We start from the raw sequence: 12,394 nt of genomic DNA, 5'->3' as shown, positions 1-12,394 counted from the left end.
AAGACTCATTCCAATTTACTCAACCTTTCCTTTAACCATGATCAACCCTGTATATGGGTATAAAGTTTCAACTTACTAAACAAGGTCCTCGGCCCTCATAAAGTAGTGAAAAGCTAAAAAGGGAACAACAACCAATCGATCCAAACCAATCATATAGAATAATCTAGTGTTCCCAACCAACATGTTTGTATCAATCATCCATACTAACATGTTACAGTTCTCTTAGTGCAAAATAAGTTCAATAAGTTTGTCCAACAGTATTAAACATGCACATTCCATATAACCAAGTTCGTCCATAATATCAACATCACCAAGTTCAACAATAATATCAACATAACCAAGTTCAACAACAAATTCAACATGGTTTCAACAATTAGCACACATTCCAAGCACGCAGGTATGTACGTACCTTGTGTAAACAAACTGATAGGCCACTTTAACACTTTCAAAAGTCGCCTGAAGAGAATTCTCCGCCTAAACAATCCAACAAGTAATCTCAATCAATTTCTAATCATTGACAACCACAATAAAGCATTCTAAATGCATCCTAAACATATTTAGAACTTTCCTAAATATCAAAACTTGAACATTTGCTTTCCTAGCATCATAATTATTGAACTAGTGATTGAAATTCGTTGAAAACTTTTTGCAAACGTCGTACTCTAAATTTTCAGCAATATAAATTCATTTAAAAACTTCACCAAGGTCAATCTACGTTCCTAGTATCTCAAAACAACCAATTCGACAATCCATACTCAACCTACCATGATTAATAATCATAAAAACTTTGAATTTCATACTTTAAACCATCAAAACCAATATTTCAATGTCATTAGATAATCTGAAAATCAATAACTTTATTATAAAATTCATATAATCTTAAATTTATAATTTAAATCACAAAACCCATAGCTTTAATTCAAGAAAACATAATTCAAACTAATAAATCATGATTAAGCCCTAACTTAATTTTAATTAATCAAAACTGAAAATTAATTCGTTTTTAATCTCAACATCAAATCTGAAAATCATATTCACCATAAAAATTATAAATTTAATTTAAGAACATAATCTAAATTAACAAGCTTTAATTTAAAATAATTAGTTACTTAGGGTTTAAGAAAGTAACCAATTCAAGAAGGAGGAGAGAGGGTTGGCCGGCGGGCGGTGGTGGCTCGCGGCAAGGGGCTGGGCACGGTGGTTGCGTGCGGTGGCTGATGCGCGAGCGGGGCTGCTGCGAACACGCAAGGTATTAAAGGAAGCACGAAAAAAAACAGAGGGGAAGGGGAGGAACGAAAGCAGAGGAAGAAGGAGGATCGAAAGAGGAGGGAGAGGGCTGAGATTACCGTGTGTACGTGGTGGTCGGCGGCTGGGACGACGACGAGTAGTGAAGGCGGGAGAGATGGCTGATGTGCGTGAATTGCAGTAGGTCTTTTTTTTTCTTTTTTCCTTTTGGTTTCACGTAAGAGTGGAGGAGAGAAAGGAGTATTTGTTGGGTTTATTGGTTTGGGCTTTGCCAAATTGGGCTAGGAGTAGGAATTTAGGTTGATGAATCCAAAATGTTTAGTACTTGTTTTCTAATTTCAATCGAACGTGATTTCAAAATCCGAATTCGTTTTAACGTAAAATTCAAAAATAAATTTTGATTTCATAAATCATTTAAAATATTCAGAATGTAATAACATAATTATATTTTAATTACATATTCATTTCTAAAATTCGAAATTACATTTAAATATATTAAATATACGTTAAAATATATAAATAAAATATAATAAAATTACGGGGGATTACAGTTTAACCGATAACGTAGACAGTAAATTGAAAATTATATAAAAACGGTACATATTTTGGGAATTTGCAACATTAAGGCCCTGTTTAGTTCACCTTATTTCAGGACCTTATTACTTATTTCAGATTTAATTAGACCATACCCGTTCAAATCAGATCAGATCAGAAAAAATAAATTCAGATCAGACCAGATCAGAAAAAATAAGTTCAGATCAGATCAGATCAGACCAGACCAGACCAAATCAGATCAGATTAGACCAGACCCGATTATTATGATGATTATTATTATTATATATTTATACTATTGTTATTATATTTATATTTTAGTACTATTATTGCTTTAATACAAAAGAATGTTGTTGTCGGTGCAATTAAAATCTACTCCCTCCGTATTTATTTAAGGGATACACTTGTCTTTTTCGGCCGTATTTATTTAAGAGATACACTTGCCATTTTTAGTAACTTATCAACAACACCATCTAATTAAATAATCTATCTAATATATCATATGTTCCACCACCCTATTAACCCAAATAATTTCAGAACTACACCCCACCTACCACCCCCTAAAATGACATGGTTCCCACTTATTTTACCTATTAAAATATCTATCCAGCCTCACTTGTTTTATTACTTTATTTCATTCAATTGTTCTTCTTAATACACGTGCCCGACCAAGTCTACCCCTTAAATAAATACGGAGGGAGTATTACTTAAGGCATAAAAAACATTAATAAAACATTCAAATTCACCATGTCCAAATTAAAACCATTAAGTCCAGATCAGAAACGATATAATCAGGTCATGTCCATATCAAAACTGATTTTTATAGATCGGAAACATTATATATCTAGACCAGAACTGATAGGATCATAATATCCAGATCATCACTGATCTGTACAGATCATGTCCATATCATGTTCAAATATGCAAAGATGATCCTTACATAACCAATATGTTCAGATCAAAACCGATTTGTACAAATCATGTCCAAATCAGAATCGATATGTCCAGATTATAACTGGTCTAGATATCGACACTGTACAGATTATGTTCATATCAGAATTTTTCTACAAAGATCATGTCCATACCAGAATTGATTTGTACTGATCATGACTAGATCAGAACTGGTCTGTACAGATCATAACCAGATCATAACTAATTTGTACAGATCATGTACAGATCAGAAATGATCTGTACAGATCATGTCCAGAGCAGAACTGATTTGTACAGATCATGTCCAGATTAGAACTGATCTATACAGATCATGTCCAAATCAGAGTTGAACTGTATAGATCATGTCTAGATCAGAACTGGTATGTACAGATCATGTCCAGATTAGAACTGAACTATACAGATCATGTCCAGAACAGAACTGATCATGTCCAGAACAGAACAGATCGGTACAAATCATGTCCAGATCAGAATCGATATGTACAGATCATATCCAGATCATATCTAAATCATAACCGATCTATCTAGATCATGTCTAAGTCTATCTAATATAAGGAATAGTTAAATCATGAGCAAAGTCAAATAAATAATAACAATATTATAAATTTGGGTAATATTTATTTTACACGTAAGTCGTTTAATATTAATAAATGTAGATTTTTGTTTAAACTTAATTATGAAGAATCAGATCAGATTAGACCAGACCAGACCAGATCAGAAAAAATAAGTTCAGATTAGATCAGATCAGAAAAAATAAATTCAGATCAAATCAACCAAATCAAATCATATCATATCAAACCAGATCAGATCGGATCGGATCGGATCGGATCATTAGAAATAAGGTGAACTAAACCGGCCTTAACACTTATAGCCGGAAATCGCTCTTCTAAACGAGTCATTTGCTACATGCAAACATATCAATTTCCAAAATTTCAATTTAAGTAGGTGAAAGGATTTACCATTGTCGGATCCAGTGTATCCCATTCCTGCAAGTGACACATTTATGTACTCCATTGGTAAAACAAAATAACAAATACGTTAAACAAATAACTTTGATGAACATCAAAGCTTAACCGAATTAGACAATGGTGAATGAATAGACATTAAGGGAGGTATCGCGTCGCTGTTACGTTGATGGTGATCCAAAGAGGTGTTGGCGTTGGGTTTCAATGTTAGTACTTGGCTACTTCAACCTTCAAGTGAGAAGATGAAGGTGATGAAGAAGGTGGTGGTTGGAAATGAGTTTCATGGGCTCACGGTTTTCAACTATTCATAGAGACAGTAAGAGCGGAAGTCGGTTTTTTTTCTTTAAAATATGGAAAGTGGAAATTGATCGTGTTACGAAGTACTATGTATATATGTGGAGCAGTTTAAGGATTATATTTAAAACTGATTTTGTAGTGTTTAAAATTTGAAATTAGAGCTGTAAATGGGTTTTTGGAGGGAGTGAATGAGATTGCTGGATTTGAGTTTGGGAGGCCGAAAACCAATTTCTATCACCCCTAATTGTTCTACAAACAAAGGGTATAATACCAATTCCATATTTCCGTCAGGCAAGAAGCCGCCGGAGGCGGTGGCGATGTACGGCGGCCGGAAAACACATCAGATGGCGAAAGAATTCTGCAGTGACGCTGTGACGGATCAGTATACTGTTTCCTATTATTAGGTATATTCTCTCTTTTCAATGACGTTTTCTGTGTTTCATAAGAGTTTTTGAGGTTGTTGCTTGCTATAATTTCTATTATTTATGTGAAGATTAATTAGTGATAATCAAAGTGCTGCTATACATTATTTTGCTACTTTGATTTCTCACTTTTTTTTTTTCTTTTTTTCGAAATTCATGTTCTAGATTTTATAATTTGTTCATTATTTGTAGTGTAATCATAGTACTGATGTACATTGTTGTAACATTAAATTCATTCTAGATGTAGAAAATTAGTAGACAATAAATTTCATTTGTGTCAATCTCGAAGAGGCCTTTTGTTTACTTGCTGAGATGCTGCACACTATGGTTCATTAGAAAAATCCCAAGTAATGGATTTAGGTGGAGGTTCGACTTAGATGAGGAGGAAATCTTTGAATTCTTAAGATGCACGGATTGTTTGGCACACCACAGTGTGTGAGTATCATGAAACATTTATTGTAAGAGCTGATTAATATAAGCAAATTGTTTCATATGAGTTGGTTTCCCATTGAAAGAGCCATATATCATGAACAGAATAACAAATGCATTCTAGCTTGAATGTTTGATCAGTCAGCTTTTGTAAAATGCAGACTTTGCTGCTGCTTCGCAACTTCTAGTTTCTTATTTATTCTAGAATTTCTTTTCTTCTCTATTGTGGGTGTAATAATGGTACTTCTGTCCATATCAAACTGTAGATTTCATCTTTACACTTCTTTTAGGATGGACTAGCAACGGGTATACCGTTGTTAAAATGTTCAAGAAGTTGTTTTTGTAGTGTACCATTGTAATGTGATTTTGCCTTTAATGGATCATGTATAAGGAAAAAAATCATTGGTGAGTTTTGGCATGTTAAAGTGTAGAAGCTTAAAGGGACTTTAATGGCAATTAATGCATTTGATAAATTAAGATCTCAAAATTATCATTGCAAGTTTGCAACACCTTCAAAATCCTTATCAAACTAAAGAAGGTTGTCCATGCTATAAAAACCACGCCAAGTCGTCTTTGAAGTAAATATTAAGTGTAACTCATATGCAGACCCTTAACTGTATTTACATGAACCATAATCCTCCTTCCCAACCTGGTGTAAACTATGGATAGTAGATGTCGCTACTTTGAATGACGAGATCACTGACATTCATACCTCTAGGTAGAAATATAGGTAGCAAAATTTTCTCAATCTCAAACTTGCTATGAGCTAACCTGGAGAGTTCTACTCTTCTATACTTCCATGGTTCCATTATAGATTTATAGCTCCCCCACCCTTCATCACTTAGGGGGTGTTTGGTAAACTAGCTTTCTGTTGGCTTTTTAGTTATCTTTTGGCTTTTGCATTTGGTCAAACAACCCATATAGGTGTTTGGTAAATGGCTTTATCCTTGGCTTAAAAGCCGGCTTTTCCACTAAAATCCAAAAGCTTGTAACACTAGCTTTTTGATGTTGACTGTTGGCCTTTTATTTTGTTAGTTACACTTTACCCCTCATTAGTCATTACTACCCTTATCTATCATAAAATGTACCTATGTCCTTAAAGGTTATTTTGTATGAAACAACCAGTAGCCAACATTCAACTGTACCAAACACCTTTGTAGAAAGTCTACCGTCAAACAACCAACGTAAAAGGCCAACACAAACAGTCGGCAAACAAGCCAAGTGAAACAGCCACCATCGAGTTGCCATTACCAATGGAGCAGTTTTACTACTGCCTATTGCTCATCTTCGACATGTATCCCATTGTAAAGGACATGATGCGGACATCTCGGACTAGCGTGTATTTTGTATATTAGGACAATGAAGAGACACACTGAAACCAGAACTCTCACCCCAATAATCTTGCCCACCTTTCATGAATATTGAACATTTAGTGATCCCACTTTTGCCTCTTTCTGATTAATTGTTTTTTTCAATAAATAATGTTTTATTTTACCTAATATGTCAAAATTAAGTTGTTATTGACTTATTGCTCTCAATATATTCATATGTGTTAATCTGTTTGCTATACCTTCATCTTCATTTTCAGTGCCTTTTTTCGGTATATGCATTATATCAATGGAGAAAATAATCTACATACGGAGTACAATCTTAATGCAACTTAGTTCTCTCATTTAAGTTTACTCCAAAAGAAGGATAGAACAGAGACATAAATGAACTTCATGCTCTTTCATAACAAACCTGCATTGCCAGTCATAATGATTGACTGCCTTGAATGTTACATGTTAGATTGATTTTTTTATTTTTCCTTTTAAAGAATAATATTCCCTTATACAAAATGTCTGCTAAAACCAAGAAGATAAATTTTTTTTCTTTATATTGATATTTTTAACAAATAAATTACTGCAAGAGAGGTTGTTGTGTATTGAAATAACACATGTTAGGGGATAGAGGAATGAAGTTAAGGTCTTCGATTTCAATAAAGGACACATTTTAAGCATCTACAGCTTAAATGAACTCATTAATGTATGACCACAAAGATATCTGATTAGAGTTATGTACGACATTTTATACATTTATGCAAACTGAGAAGAGAAACTATGTATTCTAATTAGGAAGTTGAAAAAACCAAGGATGATGTATAAAAAACACTGTATAAACATGATGTCAAGCTGGCTAAGTTCTTTATGATATAATTGGCTATTTGGCTCAGATTTTATAGTAACCATACTGTTATAATTAATCTATTTTCTCAATTCCATATTAGCATTTATTTCCAATCCCGGAAATCATTCTCATTAATTTTTCGGTGAAGTAGAATATATTGTTGGAGAGCGAAATCGGACAACCGAATACTTGCTGCATTAGTAACCATCTCCTATCAAGTTCTTTTCTATATCAGCTTCTATTTTATCCATATTAGCATTTATTTCCAATCCCGGGAACCATTCTCATGATTTTGGGTGAGTTGGAACATAGTTTTTGAAGAACTAAAACGGACAAATGTATACCAGCTTCCTTTGTAACCGTCTCATAGGTTATTTTTCAGTTGCATGTTACGACAATACAAATGTCATTACACCCGTTATATTTATGTATCTTTCTTCACGCTTTTTGTTATCCTTCTTGGTTTTCACTAAGCAAGGGTGGCTAACGTTATTTTTCATTGTATAAAGGAGCCACTTGCCTAGGGACTGCAGCATGCGTAGATATTTCCTTATTTTCTGAAATTAGGATTTAACTGCTGTAAGTGTTTTAGGCTGCATGGCATCTACATCTTCAGGAAGTATGCTATTTTAATTCAATTATGTAAATTTTATGTTATTATAATTCAATTTTTAATTTTTCCTCATTTTGGATGAATTATTCCCTTCTAAATGTCACTCTAAATCTCCAATCCTATTTGATTTAGCTGCTGCTTTTTGCTTCATCTGATGTACGTCATTGGTTCTTTTTGCTATCATTCCCTTTGCTTTGGCTATTGCATGCTGGTTTGCTTGTTGTTTGCTGAGATCTACTCCGATTTGTTTGTTTTCTGCAATTAAATCTAGAGATATGAATGTCTACATCATCTCTGAACTATGCTTAATATATCCAAAATGTCCCTCACACAGGTAATGATCCGTTTGCTGTCAACCTTGAGAGGAATTCCAATCACGGTGAACACTTGTTTGGTGTTCATGAGACTGATTTTCTTGCAGCTAATGAAGTCTCTGCTTTGAATTGGAAAGGTACTCATAAGTTTTCCCATTGTCAGTCATTTTCCACATCTATCATTGACGTTGATGAAGGGTGGTCCTTCTGCATCTGTTTTGTTCAATTCTATTAGGTTGGTGTGGCTGAAAGGTGAATCTGTCAGCCATTGTGGTAGTTAGGAAAGATGGAAAGAGAATTCTTTTTTGTTGATTTCCATACTTGGATCTTGTCATGTGCATGGCTTTAGTAATGACCCAAAAAAACTGACACAAACACGCATAGTTGGATCAGTCAATCCGCACCTCATTTACCTGTATAAGTCATGTGTTGAGTTGAACTTACATTTTCATTATTATAGTACCTATTCTCATGTTTTTCCTGTCTCTGTGGGCCTATGGGTTTAGGATACACTCAATTTTTATGATTGTTCTGTTTCTTAGACACCATACAAGTATTACTTGGTAATCATTCTGTTAAAAGAATGTCACGTGTTGGCTTGATTGTCGCAAAGCCATCAATATCGGGTTCCTGCCATGGTGTCACTATCCGCCTTTTGGAGTTTGCTTTATTGTCACAAAGCCATTAGAATTGGGTTCCTTCCATGGTGTCGCTACCTGCCTTTCAGGCTTTTGGCGGCAGGGCCAAAGTCAATGAGTAATGTGCAAAATTTGCGAAATTGAGCCTGTCTAGTAGGAACAAGTGAGAGAAAAAGGGATGGGTGTCGGGGGAGACTTTCACAAAGCTTCAAATTTGAATAAATCAACACCACAAACGGATGGGTGTCGGGCGAGACTCGCTTAATAACTTTGAGGTCAAAGGTTTGAATCCTCCCATATGCTAGTGTTTGTGGATGGGTATTACAAATTTACAACGGATGGTAGGTGTGTGTGATTTTATTAAAGCGCAACCCTACCAGCACACGCTTCTTTATAAAATTTAAAAACTTGAACTAGATCACGTTTAAAAGTAACACGTAAGAAATACATTACAAGCATAACTTAGGAGGCCTGCTTGTAATAGAAAATAAAAATATACACAAGGAAGATATAGTGGGTTCTACAACCCCCCCCCCCCCGTTATCATTATCATTATCATTACCCCATTGCCTCAAAGAGGCTCCCGCAAGAAGCGGGGTAAGGGGGGGTCGGGTGTACGCAACCTTACCCCTGCAATTGCAGAGAGGTTGTTTCCAATTGACCCAAAAGCGATAACGGGACGACCATCTTTGACTTCATGGAAAGGAAGCAAATAGGTTTTAAGAGCCATTTTGATTTAGTCCCCCCCAAAAAAAAAGTTGTTATGGAACAAAAGCAAAAAAGTCTAATCAAGAACTTTAGTCTTGGTACTTTTGGCATGTTCCTTCTGGTATTTGAGTTGTCCACCACTCTCTTATGGTGTGCTTCTTTGAGGTTGCTAGTTCAAGCTTCTGCTCTCTTGCGATTTGCACATTTTGTAGTAGTTGCCTATGCGAACTTCTAACTTTGGTATGTATGGCGTTGACTTCCAACTCTATTTGACGACTGGGTTCAGCTTCAATACTTGTGATTTAATCTTTCCTTTTCCCCACCACTGCAACACATCTGCAACTTCATGCTCTACCAATCTTCTAATTTGAGACCAAACTTCTTGTGCACTCTTGAGTTTTTTCGTGCTTTGGAGCTTCTAACTTCATGTAGCTTGGCGTGTTCAAAATGTTCTGTAAGGAATATGAGAATAGGTCTTTAACCATGCCCAAAGTTTGAGCTGGTCTACCGCTTTGTTACAAGGATTCCTCTATGGTAGCACATTCTAATTCAGTCCTTTATGAAGGACTTTGTGTTTTTTTGCTTTTCAGATAAGGTTATTTGTTTGTTAGTAGTGAGGAGACAGAGTAGGACTTCCATATTTCCCTCTTACTATGGAGTATGGAGGAATTCCATGTTGATATCAAACTAAAGTCAATTGTTATGATATCTAGCTTCCCTTAATCCCTTTCCATTCTCCTTGCCTCATACTTATACTCTTTGCAACACCTTGTATCGGTTTGTTGGTGGAGTTAACTGCCTTGATGTTTCCTCCTTCGAGATTCAACCTAAGTCTTCTTACCTCCGATTTGGTGATAAAGTTATCTGTCCTGACCAAATTCACCAACATAGCACAAAAAACAAGGACGGGTACGAAAAACTACCTGATACTCCTTTCATTCCCTACTACATGTCTTGTGTGTTTTATCTTGCATGACATGCCCAAGCCTCGGAAGTTGTGTGATTGACTCAGCATTATATATACTTGATTGGGAAATCTCAAAGTCTTTTTCTGCCTAACAGCTCCCTGTTATCCTATGCTCGAAGGAGAGGATGATGTCAGAATTGGTGGAAGGGTTGTTAATATCAAGTTGGGAAACTATGTCAAGAAGATAGGCATTGATGGATCCCCTAAAGCAATTAAGGAGGCAATTAGAGCTTCCTTTGGTCTAAGAACTAGAAGGGTATTCTGGTTAGAGGATGATGAAGGAATTGTACGATGCATTGACAGGGATATGCCTTTAAGGGACTATACTCTCAACTTAGATAAAGGTAATAATATATGTGAGCTTGATTGAGTTTAAGAAGTACAATAATATGTTTTAATGCCATAGTCGAATCATATATGTTTATTGCAGGATTGACCATAAGAATCAATCTCTGTGAAGCTGCGAATGAGATACCAGTTCATGTTGAGGAGAAAACATTTTACATGGAAGCTGATTTCTATGATTTCCTCCACCGCCATGGCTTTGTTGCGCTCAGAGACTTGAACTGTCAGAAAAATGTAGACTCTATTGGTGATCTCCATTCCGGCGAACTCTACCAGGGGTTGCAAGCTCCAGCTAGCTGAAACAGAACAAGCATTCTAGTTTATTTTCTGCTTTCAAGGTTTCAATAAAAAGTTTGGTCTAGTTCTATTTGTATTTTAGGATGTTATACTTACAAAAAACTTATGTCTTGGATAATAGAAATTGTGATTTTGTTTTAACTCTGTTTTTAAGACGTAGCTGTACATTAGCATAGTTTTTCTAGTAGTTTCCTGTGCGATCTGACTAATCCTCAACTGAATCCCGTTATTTCATTTTAAAGGCTCGAACTTGAGACTTTTGGTCAAGGTAGAGCGAACTAGTTGTACCAGGTGGTCGGTGGTTGTTCGTTAGCACACATATTACTCCGTAGTCTGAACAATTTTTTTTGTTTATGAAGGTAAGATAAAGTGCTCTAACCGGCCGGAATTCCGCACTTTGTGCATGAATATAAATTCATACGGAGTATATGCATTAATCGGTGAGGGTAAATTTAACCAAAACTACATACACCTTTATCATGGAGCTGCTAATCATTTGAGCTCCCAAGGGGTATCTTTCTGTTTCTGATAGGAAGAAGTATTAATTTGTGGTCCTTTAGCTATTAAACTTTTACATACTTCTGAATCTTAATTGGGCAGAAGAAAGTTGTAATATGCTTTCAATAAAATACTCATATCTCAAATCTGTAGATTTACAATTGGGAATATTCTGTTGTAATAATGATAACTGATTGAGATAAAGCATGTGTTCTCTGATTAGCTCCTTGAATTCTAATTAAAACAAAATTAGACATTTTTTTTTTTTTGGGTGACCAAGGGGGGCACAAGCCCCAAACAAATAAAATCAACGAAAATACAAAAGAAACAAAACTAAAGCAAACAAATAAACAAACTGTCAATCCTCTCAAACAAGTAATCCATGGTCTTCCAATGAAACAGAATGAAGGTCTATCGGACCGCCTCAAACGTGACCAATTTTTCTCCAAAACAACATCAAAGTTAGCCAACCATTCCGTTGCTCGATTAGCCTTTTTATAGTAGTGTCCTACTTTTTTTGTAGGTAAGTCATGAGAAAGCGCTCTATTAGAACAAATTTTTGAACAAATCGACTCAATCGGGATTAGCAGGCAATGTTCCTTAAAAAATAAAACGTCATAGAGAGGGTAATGTAATCCCCATCATGAAAGTGTCCCTAGTGTAGGTTAGTTCTACAACTTTTAATTCCATGGTTGTGAGTTTTTTTCTAGTGCGAAGCAGCGAGTATATTATATTATTACAAATGGAGGAACGAATATTCAATTTGTGGCTTGTCCTAGTCTTTACACTAGGCCAAAGATATCATTGGTCGCGAGTTGTGAGATATTACTATATGACCGGTTATGCATGTTCTTAAGCTTTTTTGTTGCAAATTATATTCATCATTTTAAATTTTAATACTCCGAATAACAAATAATTTGTATAATGATATTAATAATAACATTAACCACGATGATAATATGACATTTGACCATTTTCTCGCATGATACT

At 35.2% G+C, this 12,394-nt stretch overlaps 1 protein-coding gene across 2 annotated transcripts; it reads left to right on the top strand.

The window, feature by feature from the left end:
* The first annotated feature begins 3,636 nt into the window (after nucleotides 1–3,636).
* LOC110793800 (trihelix transcription factor GT-4) lies at nucleotides 3,637–11,050 on the top strand. 2 transcript variants are annotated; one of them, XM_056829197.1, is made up of 4 exons: nucleotides 3,637–4,411; nucleotides 7,972–8,088; nucleotides 10,360–10,608; nucleotides 10,671–11,050. In XM_056829197.1, exons 3-4 carry the CDS (start codon nucleotides 10,374–10,376, stop codon nucleotides 10,907–10,909), a joined length of 474 nt encoding a protein of 157 aa, XP_056685175.1. In that variant the 5' UTR covers nucleotides 3,637–4,411; nucleotides 7,972–8,088; nucleotides 10,360–10,373; the 3' UTR covers nucleotides 10,910–11,050. The 2 variants fall into 2 exon arrangements, with proteins under 2 accessions (XP_056685175.1, XP_021854399.2); XM_021998707.2 differs by having other exon boundaries at nucleotides 3,641–4,411; nucleotides 10,695–11,050.
* Nucleotides 11,051–12,394: the final 1,344 nt, after the last annotated feature.

This window comes from Spinacia oleracea, chromosome 5, assembly GCF_020520425.1.
Source record: "Spinacia oleracea cultivar Varoflay chromosome 5, BTI_SOV_V1, whole genome shotgun sequence".
In the NCBI taxonomy this organism is placed as follows: Eukaryota; Viridiplantae; Streptophyta; class Magnoliopsida; order Caryophyllales; family Amaranthaceae; genus Spinacia; species Spinacia oleracea.
Note: the sequence above shows the minus strand (reverse complement) of the source record. Positions and strands in the feature narration are given on the sequence as shown.

Bases quoted from the DNA above. Each gene is read 5' to 3' on its own strand.
- LOC110793800 (XM_056829197.1), top strand. From the start codon at position 10,374: ATGCTCGAAGGAGAGGATGATGTCAGAATTGGTGGAAGGGTTGTTAAT. The intron at 10,609-10,670 runs GTAATAATATAT...TTAATGCCATAG, and splicing joins TACTCTCAACTTAGATAAAG to TCGAATCATATATGTTTATT.